The sequence below is a fragment of the Naegleria lovaniensis genome (assembly GCF_003324165.1).
Source record: "Naegleria lovaniensis strain ATCC 30569 chromosome Unknown tig109, whole genome shotgun sequence".
NCBI classification, from domain to species: domain Eukaryota; phylum Heterolobosea; class Eutetramitea; order Acrasida; family Naegleriidae; genus Naegleria; species Naegleria lovaniensis.
This window is the reverse complement of record NW_025407896.1, coordinates 1,832-17,076: the sequence shown is the minus strand read 5'-3', so window position 1 is coordinate 17,076 and position 15,245 is coordinate 1,832. Positions and strand designations below refer to the sequence as shown.

Genomic DNA, 15,245 nt, shown 5'->3' with positions numbered 1-15,245 from the left:
AAATAATCATCATGCCACAAAACTATGGTTTCAACTTGGCACTAGAAGCAACCACAATACCCACAATGATGGCAAAGATACCGAGAGCACTTGCGAAAATTTCAACAACCAAAATCTTGACAAAGAGTGATGGTTCAGCAGCATCTGCAATGGCACAACTACTACCGACAATACCAACACATGCTCCACAAGCCAAATTACCCAAACCAACAGTGATACCAGCGGCAAACAATGTATAACATCCACTCACGACCAACATGTATGGAGTAGCCTTGGTTGGATCCTTTGCATCTTGGAACCAACTGGTTTGAGTACTAATAACAATGGCCATAATAATTCCGTAAATAGCAACGGCCTCACAGAAAATAACGCTGATGAGGTTTTTGGTTTTAATTCTTGGAGCACGAACACATCCACCCATAATACTTGAACCGGAAACCATAATACCCCAACCAGCACCCATCACTGAGAGTCCAATCACACATCCGGTACCAATGGCTGCCCATAAATAGGGATCAATAGAAGCAAAGATGAGACCCCATTGGTCGCCATCAAATTCAACGGTACCACCGAAAAGAGGAAGAACGAAAACGAAGAATAATACTGTTCCTACAATTCCGCCAATGATTTGAAGGAGAGTGGGCATGGCAGCATCACCAGGCTCTCTGATACGCTCGAGAGCTTGTGGGAGCAACGAGTCGGTTGAATCCATGATATTTTTTTTCAGATTTTTTTTAAAAAATTAAATCTTTGAATTTGGTTTTAATTTGGAAATTTGGGAAACGAAAATTATTTTGGATCATGTTGATAATAATTATTTAAACAAATAATCATAGTACATAACACAAATAGAAACATTTATATATTTTGCTTGATCAGTTGCAGTAAAGTTCATAAAAAATCTCGCAGGATCTCCTATTACTTTCTCTAGCTCACTGACAATGTCAATGTCAAGTATCCTCCATCACCGGCAACTCCTCTGCCACCCATTCCTGAAGCTTTTACAGTAAATTTGAGCGTTGAGCCTTGTAAAGTGCAACTCATTGTTGGCAAGGTTCCAACATTTCCTTCCATCACGATGGCTCTTGTTGTGTTGGGCCAATAGATGGCTAAATGAAGTGATACAGAGGTCCATGATCCAGAAATGCTTTTCGCATTGGGTACTCCAATTGGCATGAATGGTGTGACTGTGTTGTGAATATATTTCAAACATAATAACCCACACCGTATGGATTTCACACCATTTTGCATTGTTAAATATAACAAATTGAATGCAAAAATAATTCATGAGGAACACATATCAACCCATTCATTGAATACGAACAATCAATTACTTACTTGCTCCTGTCCGCTCATTCACATAAAACTCCAAATCTTGATTATCATTATCAGCTAGAGGTAATGAAACAGAACTTCCACAGGTGGCAAGTCGAAGCCATGTCACTCCACTTATCTTACCTCGAACTTTTCTAAGGGGTAAAAAAGTATGCATTCTATCATGAGTTTGAGTTATTTGTAAGGTACTGTAACAAGCCGAACAAATGGAAAAATTAATACATGAAGTGCACTGATACAAGACTCCAGAAAAGTTGGTCTTTTTACAAATACCACACTCTACCGTGTGAATGGGCATGGTGGACATGGTACTACCATTCATAAATGACGAAGAAGTCATGAGTGGTGGGTTATAACTCATGGATGAAGACATCATGGAGGAATACATGCTACTACTACTCGTCATTGGAACACCTGAAGGTGGAGGAGGATAAACAGAGGACGACACTCCAGCACTATTATAAAACGAGGTCGTTCCACTATAGGAAGGATTAAAGGAAGAGTAAAAATTGGGTTGAGCCCATGGTGGAAGAGAAGAATCTGGAATCTGCATGGGAGCCGTTGCAGTTCGTGTAATGTCATTTCCCAAAGTTGTGACACCATTGACCATGACTGTGGTGGATTGATTCATTGGTATACCACTGTTATTCAAAAGTCCTTTCTCTTCCAGCGCCTTAATCTTTTCTTCACTACTTGCTTTTTCAGAACGTAATTGTTCATTCTCACGAGTCAATTCAGAAATGTTTGTTTCCAATTTTTCCAACGCTTTTAAAATAATTTCTTTTGAAAATGGACACTCTTCTCTCAAATGCTCTTCCAATTTCAAATATTGACCACTCCATTCACATCCATATTTGGCATGCTTACATGGCACTGTTCGACCCGTACAGAACTTTTCCAAATGTAATGCCAAATCTCCTCGAGCAATCTTTTTAATGTCGCACCCACAATCTGCATTGGGACAGGGTACAGTAATGGAGTTTGCAATCATTTCGGAATGATGGTTGTGAATGAAGGCACTGTTGTCCTCTGCGCTCTTGCAAGCAACTGGAGAATGATTGCAATGAGGACAATCTGAATATTTGCAAATAATGATAAAAATTGGAGTTGTTGTGGTGATGATGAATTAATTATAGATGATGTTTTGAAATGCCAAGTGTCATCGGAGGTTCAAAATATTTCAAATTTCGCAATCATCATGAACATTGTTGTTAAATGAACAACACTACATACTCTCATGAACTTTTAACCACTTCATAATGCAATCCAAACAAAATAATTTATGACAATTTTTACATTCTCGATTATTTTGTACAATTTCGGAACAAATCAAACATTCATAAAATTCAATAAACGAATCAGATGAACTCATATTCAACAATCCACTTGGAACTATGATGATAATAATAATACTACTATGAAAGCGTTCAAAAGATGATGTAACGATCGGAATGATGATCTGATAAAATTCCGTAAGTGTGGTTAAACTCGGGTTATTGTGTTGGTTATTTTTTTTGTTAGCCCTTTCCAACTTCGATCCAAAACACTCTGTAACATGCTTTCCATTGCTCTTTTCAAGGGCGAACACGCTTATTGGAAGCTTGGACGATACTGAAGAGGTACAAGCATGGAAAGTAGTGGTCATGTTCTTAGTCACATGGTCACATGAAAACACACTTTTCTAGAGGTTTCAGGTTTACCAAGATAAGCTCCAAAATAATAATGTTGCATTCGTACTTGTAACAACTCTTCACAATAAATGGTGGCGTAACCACTGTGAATTACAGCGCGTACAATCAAATCTGTATCAGCTTGCAGTTGCGACGGTAAATGTTTCAACACATGGCCATTTCGTGAAACCAGTTGCATCATAAACTCCTTGTCGTTAATCAGCTCTTCTGGAATATACTGGACATCAGAGGCATCTTGCATACTTGCTTCCAAGACAATTTCCTTATTCTGCATGATGAATGGTTTGGACACATATCGCAATGCCGTGCCGTGTCGTTTGACCGCTTTCAGAATAATTTCTTTGTCTTCCTTCCATTCTTGTGGAGCGAATTTTTAAGTGCAAGGCCATATTGATCCAATGCTTGCAATATAATTTCCTTATCATGAGTTAATGCCTCAGGGATTATTTCTATTACTCGGCTGCTTTTCTGAATTGCCGTAAGGATGATGTTTTTATCATGTTGCAAGATCGCGAAGGCAGTTTGATGAATTGCTGCCAACACCACTTCTTTATCGTTTCATCTCTTCAGACGCATATCTCAATGCAGATCCATGTTGTTTGACCGCCTCCAATACAATTTCTTTGTCGTATGCAAGGTCCGTTGTGGAGACATGTTGCAACGCACAACCATAACTCTTCACTGCCTTCATGACCACTTCCTTGTCACGTTGCAACTGATGGGATGCATATTCAAGTACTACACCACCACATTGTTCAATCAGAGTGAGCATAAATTCCTTGTCATTGCGTAATTCATCACAAGCAAATTCGAGTGATCCAACATGTTGGTTGGCCACTTGTAACACAAATTGTCGATCAGTTTTCAATTCACCAGATGCAAATTTAAAAGCTTTGCAATTTCGTGCAACTGCCTCCAATATGAAATCTCTGTCATTATTCAATTCTTGAAATAATAACTGTTCATTATTGTTCCAATTTTTATAAGAATACTTGTGCATCAGGTTTGGGCATATAGACATTAAAAACACATCGTTATCTCTGCTCACTTTCGGCTCAACGTAAAATAGTGCATGTTGCGTTTGTTTCACTACTTCCTACACAATTTCCTTATTTTCAGCAAGCTCATAGGAAGCATAATTTAAAGCAAGACCATTTTGTTTGACAGCTTCCAATACCACTTCATAATCGTTTTTGAGAGATTGAGAGGCATAGCACAACTGCTCGCCATTCAATTTCACGACCTCTAAAACAACCTCCTTATTTTCCTGTAATTGCCTAGATGCCATATTTTTTAATATGATTGAGAATAAATTCACGATCATTCATCCACTCAATCGGAATGAAATCAAAGTATTGTTTTTCTCGATTTGCAAGCCATCTTCCGATATCGTTGTTGTTGTTATTGTTTCTGCAACAAAAATTTATTGAACAGCAATGATTGACGCTCATCTTCCGATATCGTTGTTGTTGTTCCACCAAAGAAATCATTACATGAGAATTCATCATTTTTTTACTTTATAAACCCAAAAGTCCATTCAGCACGAAAAACCAACAGAAACAATCTCGAGAACATTTATAACAACAAGATATTTCAGTTGTACATTTCTCTATTTCACTCGAACTGTGTTAATCACTGTCTTTCTTGCCTTGTTGTAATGTGTATTGTTTCAAAAGAAGAAAAATGACGTCATGAGACACGTAACAGCCACGCAGCAGCAGAATGAGGATCGGTTTGATATTCATCGGTCGAGGGATTTCAAGCATAATCTTGGCTTACGGCTTCACATTGAACACATCAGAATGACGTATGATCCATGGCTAACAAGTTTTCTTGTTTAAAAAGAAATTATTGATGATTCAATCCTCATCATTCAATATCCGAGTACAAAACATGAAACATTCATCAACATCCTCTAGGAGCTCCAGGGGTAATAGCCTTTACTCACTACAACTGGAATATCCTCAATTAATGACGATGATTGGCGGACAACACCAACAACAACCAACCCCATACACCTCATCATCAACACTCCGAAAATTATTTGAATACGGAGGCCAAAACGACCATAATGATTTATTGATCGTGATATTCTCGTATCTGGATCGGTGGTTTTTGATTCATATGGTTGCAATGACTTGCAAGAAATTCTACAAATGTATTCATTTTGGTGGTAGTTATGGAATCAAGGGTTGTTTCAATAATTACTGTAAAATGGAGAAGAAACGAATGGATGATATTTTAGGAGGAGTATCTTCAAATAGAACATTGAAATTTAGAAATAATTATGAATCTGAGTTGAGTTATATTAACAATTGCTTGGAAATGCAATTTAAAAGTCCATACACTGTTTGGAGAAATGGGTGGCACTTGACTGGAAAGCCTGCTCAGCTATTTTGTAAAAAGCGCTTAATTTCTAGCAATATCGCACACTATGATTCGAGAGTTAATTATTTACATGTCAGATGTGACGTGATTGGAGATGATAATAACAAAGATCATTCACTCGATCGAGTGTTGACAGAAATGCTTTGCATGTTTTTACGATCCAACAAGACATGTGTCAAAGTTTTGGAGTTGGAATCTCATAATCTAGCATCGGCCAGTTATAATTTGGATTCAAATTCAACCACGTATCGATTACTTGCAAAGCTACTCACCAACCATGCGAACGGTATTGATTTACTTAATAGCTTAGAGGGACTTGTCATTAATGCTCCACTCAATATTCCATTTACAAAAACTGTACTTTCCATTTTAAAACAGTCATGTAGGAAGAATGATTCCATTGCGTTAAAGCATCTCGATTTGAATATTGGAAACTTGAGTTCACACATTTCCATGATGGAAATTCTTAACTATTGCAAGTACTTGTTGTGTATAAAAACACCTCACGCTGCTGGTCGAGAGGGAACCGCCTCCACAAAGAAGATGAGTATGTTGGAGTCGTTTAAATGTAGTGTTCCCTTCACTGATATTGGAGAAGTACAACTTTTCATTTACATGATCAAGAATAGTGATTGGCACATCAATCACAAGCTCAAAGAATTGGTGTTATCTGTGAACATGGCTAAATTGTTAGAATCGTGTACCAGTTTGGAAATTTTGAACAAGCTTTTGAAAAAGCTAATGAGAGAACTTGAGAGACTCCGTTCTGTGAACAGACTCAAATTCTATCTTATTGACATTGCGAGATGGGATTGTTTAAGCTGGCTCATGTCAAGCTCATTCTTGGACGACCTAGAATTAGAATTGATTGAAGTCTCACCTTTTATTAAGGGCTCTGAATTGCTTGTCTCACCAATATCGAAATGTAAGCGCCTTCATTTAAGTTTCAGTGACTGTTCCATTTCTTCCACGACGCAGTGGGTGAAAAGAAATGTACCTTTTCCAATGCATGCTTTTAAATATTTGAATGAGTTACACGTGAAAGGACTTGACAACTCGAAACTTTTGACCACCTTGTCTATCGCACATTGGATGCCAATGATGAATTTGAGAAAATTGCGAATTGACAAAATGGAATTGTGTGACATCCACACGACGAGTAGAAATGACAGTGTGATATTTCCATCATTGGAGGAAGTACAATTAGGAGATTGTACCATTTCCATTTCGAACACGCTATTTTCGTTTTTTGGAACTAATTTGAAAGTCATTACTGCCAAAAAGTGTTCCATCGCTCAATTTCCAAGGCTCACACATTTTTGCAAGCTCCAAGTAATTCGATTTGAAGAATGCTCATCACTCTCCAATGTTGATTGCAAGTCTATTGAAAATTTACATTACTTGACAGTACTGAGCTTTGCTTGTACTTTATTGAAAATAGTTGAGAATTTACACATTTTAGAAAGTTTGGAAAATTTAGTGAGCATTGATTTTAATGGCTGTCGACATTTCGATCTATATTCTGAGCAGGAAAACTCAACTCCGTGTGATTTATCCTCTCTCAATATTTCACGTTTGCAAAAACTGGAATTTCTCAATATGGACAATGTATTGATTATGAATTTTGTGAATTTTTCATCTTTACATGAAAGTTGGGCTAAACAAATTCACAAAATGTGGTTCGAAATTAGCACAAAATTAACAACTCCCATTCAACTTGATAAGATGTGCACCAATGATTCAAGTATTCGCCAAACAAATGCACTGAAAAGTATTTTCGAACACAACAACAAATCATTACCAACATCAGCATCACCAAGACATCATGTCTTTGCATCACCTTACGTATCGACCATGCCACATCCATCTACTCGTCTGAAATCTCCCTCAACCACCCACGACATTACAGCAGCTCCTGATTTACAATTATGTGCCAATGTGTGTCTTCATTATCTAAAACGAAAATGTGAATTTATGGAAATGGTACACGGGTACGAAAATATTTTCACATCGGAACAACCCATTGGAAGACTGACTGTAGATTATGTGTTTACCACTCAACAACTGGTTCATATCATGTATTCTTTCCATTTTGGAATTATCACAACGACTGCAGACTGGATGGGCTCTCTCAAATGTCTCAATAATAAGGAATTAACATTTTGGAGTGCTCTCGATCGAAATATTTCATTGGACAAGAAAACTCGTCAATCGTTTCTATTTTCCATGCCCATTCGTTCGAAGGATATTTTAGAGGATCCTCATGAAGACAAGTTGACGACTCATTGTAGAAGTGTGATCACAGATCATCAACATTCTGACTTGCAAAAATATTCAGGATTTGGTTCATCTTCCAGTATGAATGTAGATGGAGAGTGTCTCATCATGTAATTTCGGTACCTTATTCTTCACATGTTCTCTTCTGTAAATGAAATTCTCTTCAATAGAAATTTTCGTTATTTGGTCATGACTGGATCATGATTCAAATTGAGAACTTTTCGATAATACAATATTTGATAGAGACCTCTCGTTCTGTACATTAACACAATGCACGCTACACATGAAATGGAGCACAACAATGTGGTCAAATAAAACGTTGCTTGGAAACATGAATTTCCATAACAAATTTTTGACAAGTTGTCACTTGCAATATTGCTCTCGTACACCTCTCCAGCCACAAGAGTTGCCAACAAGAAACTTCCCAATGAACTTGCCAAACTACAAATCGAAGAATTCACTGCAAAATATTTTGGTCCAAATCGTTCAGACAGGAACGATGGAATCATGACTGCCACTCCTCCAAATGAATTTCCCAACAAAATTAAAATCAAATAAAACATCCATAGTGGAGAGACCAATACCACTAATTGACAAATTAACATGAGAATTGAAGCTCCTGTCAAAAAAGTCGTTCGGGTCACATAGCGACTAAATGAATCACTCGTAAGGCCAAAAAGTAATCTTCCCAATGCATTGGAACATGCAAAAATAATGACCATGACGTGTTGTTGACCATCGTAACCTCCATACGAAATGACAATGGATCCTAAATTATTGACAATGACAAGTCCACTGCCCATACAAGCAAAGTAAACGAAGAAGGTCAGGTAGAAATCGAGAGAGAAGAGCATTTGGATGGGATTGGCGTTGGGAATGGGTTTTTGGGCAATGCTGTAAATCTTGTCGAATTTAGATTCTAGTTTCTTTTCCATTTTAGGTAAAAGGAGAGGATGTTCGTGATGTTCAGTGCTTTTCAGCATTTCATCTTCAATAGATTTGACTTGTTCGATTTCTACTTGAATTTCCTCTTCTCGTTCCTCTAATTGGTCTTGCTCTTCCAAAATGTCACTTGTCATTAGATCACTTTGTGAAAGCATGGGTTGTGAAGTTACATTCATTATCAATTCTTGTGGTTGAGTTGGAGTTATTTGTTCACTTTCTTCCTTCATCTTCTCTTCTTGCGATATTTCTTCTTTTTTATCATTTTTTTCTGTCATCTTGTCATTTCCCATCATTAAAAAATCATTAATCTGTTCCACATCACCATCCTCCAAATCCTCATCATGCACAAAACTTTGTACGTCCTCCTCTTCATCGATCAACATCCATGCATTGTGATCTTGCACATTTCCATTCTTGGAATTTTCTTCATTCTTTTTAATCCCAATTTGGTTCATAAACAATGTTCCTAACACAGTGGTCACACCTCCTCCAAACACTCCCACAAATAACAAATACTCTCCTAACTTTCTCTCAAATCCCACACTATAAATCAAACTAAATACTGCACTACTCAAAGCGACACAACTTCCCATAAATCCAATAATTTTTCCTCGGTGTTTTTCTTCAAAATTTTTAATATTTGTGGTAATGGCAGCGGCATAGGCGCCGGCACTTCCTTGTCCCATGACTGCCATAAAGCAAGCGATGAAAATATAAGCATCAGAACCATTTAAGGGAATGGCCTTAATATAAACAAGATAAAATGTGAAATAACCAGAGAAGAGTAACAGTCCAGAAATGACACATGTCACTCGTGAACCGATAAAATCGTTGAGCATGGAAACTGGAAGTGCGAAATAAGTTCCTACGTTGGCGGCTGTTCCAATAAGATTGACTTGAGTTTGTGAAAAATTTAAATCATTCTTAATTGTTGGAGAAATAGAGGAATAGGCATAATGAGTACCACTCAAAAAGGTCAATAGAGCTCCGATCAAGAAGGAAATCCATCGATTTCCGAATAGTAAAAAATTCAAAATGGAAATTAATTTTGAAAATTTTTCAAATTTGGAAACTTGTTGACGGTTCGGAGAAGAGAAGTGATTTTTTTCATGAATCATTTCATCATGATGAAAATGATCGTCATTTTCCAATGGAGCAGTTTTGGAATGATTTTCTTTTGTGAAAGTGTCATGTTCATCATTATTCGAAAATCCTCGAATAATAATTTTGTGTTGAGATTCTTGAACTTGCGGAGGATGCGATGAATGATTATTTTCTGGTAATGATGAATCGGTGATGATGGGAGTGATATTGGATGGTATGATTTCACAGAGTGTGGTTGGCATGCTGCTGTCAATTGTCATTTGCGTTCCGATATTATTTTCATGGAATGAATTTTCAGGTGGAAGGATCCTATCAACATGGTTGTCCACTCGTTCTTCAGAGTTTTCGATTGGTTCAGCTGACGTTGTCGATAACGATGATGATGATGACATTTTCTGATTACGATAATTTTTTTTTACTTCTCCGAAACGGAAAACGGAGTTTCAATGTTCCACCGGAAATCATTCTTCAAAAAAGTTCAAAATAATAATTATTTTCATAAATACACAATGGATTGGGTGATTATTTCAATATCACTCAAAGCATGTGTTTCATTGTTCAACAAAATCTTCCATTGAAAACAAAAACTCACTGACTCATAATCCAAATGAATAAAATACATGACATGACTATTCACAATGTAAATTCCTTTTCGATGACCATACTTGTCATAATAACAATGAAGGAAGGGTCGAAATACACATTTTTGAATGGAAGGTGGTACTGGAATGTTGTTAAATACTAATCGCTCAAGTTCGAAATTCTTGTGCTTGCTCGAATTTGTGGAATTTGTAGAGCTTGTTCGGTCGACATGGGCAATATGAAAGAAAATTCGATCTACTCCATTCATCGATTCGACATGGCTCAGCAACATTGACACTCGTTGCTGCTGGTCACAATTATTTTCTAAATTCTTGTTTGGAATTAATGCCATGTATGAATTGGTTCTGTAATGATTGTCAACATCATGCACTGGAAATTCATGCACTCTCGTCATGAAATTTGTGGTGGACGTTGTTGTCATGTTCAACACTCGAATGGACCGATATTCATTGGATACGTCTTTTTTTCCTCCAAATACCCATAAATTAAAGTCATTTGAAGTTTTGGAATTTTCATCGTCTGTGAAGAGTAACTTGGCTTTCTTTTGAATACTGGCTAAAACCACTGATTTTTTAGAGGTATAAAGGCAATGAAAGGAATAATTATTCATGGATTTTAAACGCCCTACCCGTTCATGTAGATCACAATATTCCATTTCCTTCTCAATTTCTTTCAATTCTATTTTCATCAAGTGATATTGAAAATACGATTGATTTTGTGTGAAAAACAAATATTGATCCTTCCATAGAAACAAATCAAAATCATCTGCATACACATTTCTCAATTCGATGGCATGAAACTTCAATGATTTCAAACAAAGAACAAATAAATAATTATTTTTTGCCAAAACAATCCATTGTCGGGAAGGAACATATTCCATCGCGTAATGAATGTCAGGTAAAGGCCAATGTCTCAAATTTCTTTCGTTCTTTTCAATTTCTAATTTCTTCCATTGAAATAATGCATGATATTTGTCTTTCCTTCGATGCTTTTCATCATTCTGTTCAATTTCATCACAATTTTGTTCATTGCCAATCAAAGTTTCTTTCGGTTCTAAATCCAAATAAAACATTTCATTGCCAATCACATTAAAGTTATAAATTCCACCAAAAGACATCACGCACGGTGAGTGAGTCAATACATTGTTTGAATCTAAAAACACCATTCCGCTCTTTACAAATAATAAATCATGATGAAAATGAGAGATGAATTGAACTCGTTTTTTGGATTGGACGTTTTGATCGGAATGAACAGTATTAGCATCATCATGATCATCACTGGATTGAATACATAAATTTAATTTTTTCTTGTTGCGTTGAGTGGATTCCGAAGAGGTTGAGAGAGTGGGAGGCGGTGGAGGAGGTGTTGCCATTTTTTTGGGACAGTGAACTCCAGTTCCTAGTTCAGTACTATGAAATGTTTTTTTTCACAAGCATTTGATTCCCAAACACATAATTGTTGTTTTACAAAACCTGCAAATGACCGTAATTTTTCCACTCATTCGTTAACGTTCCCTGGATTTAGAATTGTGAATTCATAATCAGTCGAAATCTTGCAACTTGTTGACTAACTGAATAGGGTTGGTGAAGATTACAGCCAGCAACAACTTGAATACGAACATCCAATTATGTCATTCTGAATAAAGTAAAAGCACCTGTTCCTTATTATAAAATCACATATTCTCATCACACTCAAATAAGGAAATCGATTTGGCGAGTTTCTACTCTTGTGGATATTCACTGAACAAATCCAAATCCTTAAAAAGACATCTTGACATAATCTTCGTTTCACTAACAAAATCTACCTTCCAAATAAATCCATCATAACAAATTCTAGTACAACAGCAATAATCTGAGAAATCTTTGATGATAATTTTCTTACAAACAAAACAAATTTCATACCCATTCTTGTCACCATGAATCGCTCCTTTTTTGTTGCCGTATTGTTATTCTGTGCAGCCACATGCTTGCTCTTGGCAGTATCTTCGGCTCCTTTTGTGAGTGCTCAAACTCAGGAGCAAAGTCAGCAGCAATCATCCACACAACCGTCTCAAGCGCCGCCCCAACAAGTCAACCAACCTCAGCAACCGTCATCCAGTCCGTCCAGTACTAGCAAATTGGCCATCTACATTAATAACATTAATTCTCAGTTGGCATTAATCCAAAAAATTGGGCAGTATTGTTACATCAATAGTCAACAGCAGCAGCAACAAGCACAAATGGCTCCTCCACAACAACAACAGCAAATGCCACAACAAATGTATGCACCTCCTCCTCAACAACAAGGAATGCAGCAACAAATGTATCCTCCATCTCAACAACAGGGATATCCTCAAGGTCAAATGCCTCCTCAGGTGATGCAAATCTCAGATCCCAACCAACCAGCTCCTCCAGGTCAAGCCCCACCAACACCATTACCTCAAGACAATCCTGTTGGTCAAACTATTCGAATGACACGAGGTTTGCGACAAATGGCTCCTCCTCCACAACAAATGTATGCACCTCCACCTCAACAGCAAATGCCACAACAAATGTATGCACCTCCTCCTCAACAACAAGGAATGTATTCGCCACAAATGCCGCTGCAAGGAATGCCTGCTGGAGGTCAAGGTCAGCCCAATGCTCAAGCGACTCAGTCACAACCAACTCTCACTCAATCCATGATTTCACCATGTTCACTCATTACAGATTCTGCCAATAATATTCAATCCAATTTAGATCTCATTGTGAATAATGACTTGAATACGACCAACGCTCAGGACTCTCAATTAATTACAAGTCAAATCAAACCTGCTGTTGCAAACTTGGTCAGTGCTGCTAAATCAGTCGATTGGAATACCTTCCAACAAGTTGCTTCAAGCTTACAATCGCTCATGACTCAAATTAGTGGTAATTATGGTCAAGTCCAACAAGGTCAACAACAACAGCAACAGCAAGGAGGAATGCAATCAATGCCTCCTCCTCAACAACAAGGTGGTATGCAACAAATGCCTCCTCCACAACAAGGATATCCTTCATCACCCATGTATCCACCAACCTATGGTCAACAACAACAACCAATGTATCCAGCTGCTCAACAAGGTTATCCAAGCCAACAAGTATATCCAGGATATGGTGGTCCACAGCAAATGTATCCTCCATCTCAACAACAAGCCTACTATCCTCAACAATCCGCTTATCCAGCTCAGCAACAAGCATACTATCCTCAACAAGCTGGCGGTCAACCTTACTCTTACAACCCATCCATGTATGGTGGAGCTCAACCATGGGTGTCAATAGCTGGTGTATCAGCACCAAACCAGCAGCAACCAATGGTTTACAATGGACAATTTCCTGGTCAGCAAATGGCATATGGATCAAGGCCTGGTCAAACTTCTTTAGGAGATCCTTACATGGAATCATTGATGAATTATGGAATGACCATGCCAATTCCACAAAGACCTCAACAACAGCAACAAGCGACTCCTCCTCAAAGATAATTCATTTTGATCTGTGTAATAAAATTGTGAGTCTACAATGTGTTGAAAATATTGTGAATTTCTCGTTCGATTCGTTCGTTCCTTGCAATTGACTGATCATGTAATAATCAAGATGTATGCATAACAACACAAGATTGTGAAAACTATGCTTTTTGTAAACAAAATCTAATGATCCATTCAATCATTCAATTATTTGGAATAATTAGTGAAAAAATGTCACCTCTGCCAATACAACTTACATTTGTGTGAATTGTACATGAATAGGTCATTCATTTATGCCTCCTTTACAACAATTACATTCTCCTTCTTTGGATCAATTTCCGGAATATCTTGCAAACTTAAAAAGTTGGCCAATTCCTTTGAATTCAAAAACATTTTTTGACTATCAAAGTTAATTCCGTGCTCTCTTTCCAACAAAAGCTTGAGATATTCAATGGGACGACCCATATTCACAGAATGCTTTTTAACTTCACCACCTCGTGATTCAAGCTTGAAGAGAACGGTTACTTCTTCGCCCAGAAGCTCTTGTTCAGTCTTGTCCTTCTGGTTCTTACCGGATTGGGCAAGAGATAATCCAATAGAAAGTGAACCAATTCCTTTTGGCTTTTGTGTTTCTGTTGTTGGCACCTGTATATGAGAGTGCGAAAAGGAAAATTGCATCAAATTGAAAATTATTGAAAATGATGATGATTGTATAATTGTATACGAAAAATTAAAAGTAAAATTTTGATGATGATCGGTTCGGGAAATGGAAGACAGGATTATGCGTGTACATCATAAAATCATTGTTGTATTACATGATCAATGAATCATGAATTCAAGCAAAAATTGGTTCGGGTTCAAACGGACCAAGATCCAACATGGATTCAATGATCATGATATTCGTCATGAATTAATTAAAAAAACAACAACCACCACCACTTACATCTAAATCTTCATCGTCATAATCCTCGTCGTATGAACTCATTTTTTTTAATGTTTGATGGTCATGTTTGGAAAATTTCATTGATGAATTGCCATGTCTTTACGAAATTAAGAGTGACACACAGTGGTTTAACGCGAGCCAAAATACTCCAGCGAGTTTGTTGGCGAGTTGGCGAGGGTCAACGTTTCTTGATGCATCATTTGAGTGCTTTTGTTTATGTACTTTATTGCACAACAACTCTTGCCTCAATTCCAACCGAGAGGGTGTATGCCTTGTAAAGCTTTAGGCAGATCCGCCCGGAATTGCATAACGATTTTTGGCAAAATACAAACAGTACATGCAGAACAGAGGGCCCTTTCAAACCTTCAGCCACAGCAAACAGCCATTCAGCCAGGATAGTCCTCGCTGCCGAAATTATTTTCAGATGCAATCAATAGAATCCTTTGGCATCCGGTTGAAACAGGATTTTTGCGGCTGAGGTAGGATTTTGATCAGGTGA

At 37.4% G+C, this 15,245-nt stretch overlaps 8 protein-coding genes across 8 annotated transcripts; 2 read left to right on the top strand and 6 right to left on the bottom strand.

Annotated features, from left to right (window-relative positions):
* Positions 1-22: 22 nt before the first annotated feature.
* Positions 23-712, bottom strand: C9374_013737 (uncharacterized protein; the record flags this gene model as incomplete). The annotated part of the gene is made up of 1 exon (XM_044689646.1): positions 23-712. One exon carries the CDS (start codon positions 710-712, stop codon positions 23-25), a length of 690 nt encoding a protein of 229 aa, XP_044541766.1.
* Positions 713-927: 215 nt separating this feature from the next.
* On the bottom strand, positions 928-3,300 carry C9374_013736 (uncharacterized protein; the record flags this gene model as incomplete). The annotated part of the gene is made up of 4 exons (XM_044689645.1): positions 928-1,187; positions 1,339-2,409; positions 2,569-3,016; positions 3,121-3,300. 4 exons carry the CDS (start codon positions 3,298-3,300, stop codon positions 928-930), a joined length of 1,959 nt encoding a protein of 652 aa, XP_044541765.1.
* Positions 3,301-3,576: 276 nt separating this feature from the next.
* Positions 3,577-4,314, bottom strand: C9374_013735 (uncharacterized protein; the record flags this gene model as incomplete). The annotated part of the gene is made up of 2 exons (XM_044689644.1): positions 3,577-3,955; positions 4,127-4,314. 2 exons carry the CDS (start codon positions 4,312-4,314, stop codon positions 3,577-3,579), a joined length of 567 nt encoding a protein of 188 aa, XP_044541764.1.
* Positions 4,315-5,003: 689 nt separating this feature from the next.
* Positions 5,004-7,805, top strand: C9374_013734 (uncharacterized protein; the record flags this gene model as incomplete). Its single annotated transcript, XM_044689643.1, has 1 exon — positions 5,004-7,805. One exon carries the CDS (start codon positions 5,004-5,006, stop codon positions 7,803-7,805), a length of 2,802 nt encoding a protein of 933 aa, XP_044541763.1.
* Positions 7,806-7,870: 65 nt separating this feature from the next.
* C9374_013733 (uncharacterized protein) lies at positions 7,871-10,132 on the bottom strand (the record flags this gene model as incomplete). Its single annotated transcript, XM_044689642.1, has 1 exon — positions 7,871-10,132. One exon carries the CDS (start codon positions 10,130-10,132, stop codon positions 7,871-7,873), a length of 2,262 nt encoding a protein of 753 aa, XP_044541762.1.
* A 104-nt stretch (positions 10,133-10,236) lies between these two features.
* Positions 10,237-11,715, bottom strand: C9374_013732 (uncharacterized protein; the record flags this gene model as incomplete). The annotated part of the gene is made up of 1 exon (XM_044689641.1): positions 10,237-11,715. The coding sequence occupies one exon, from the start codon at positions 11,713-11,715 to the stop codon at positions 10,237-10,239; it is 1,479 nt and encodes a 492-aa protein (XP_044541761.1).
* Positions 11,716-12,258: 543 nt separating this feature from the next.
* Positions 12,259-13,821, top strand: C9374_013731 (uncharacterized protein; the record flags this gene model as incomplete). The annotated part of the gene is made up of 1 exon (XM_044689640.1): positions 13,026-13,821. A coding segment is annotated over one exon (796 nt), but the record flags the coding sequence as incomplete, so codon positions are not given.
* Positions 13,822-14,094: 273 nt separating this feature from the next.
* C9374_013730 (uncharacterized protein) lies at positions 14,095-14,788 on the bottom strand (the record flags this gene model as incomplete). Its single annotated transcript, XM_044689639.1, has 2 exons — positions 14,095-14,448; positions 14,747-14,788. 2 exons carry the CDS (start codon positions 14,786-14,788, stop codon positions 14,095-14,097), a joined length of 396 nt encoding a protein of 131 aa, XP_044541759.1.
* Between the last annotated feature and the right edge of the window lie 457 nt (positions 14,789-15,245).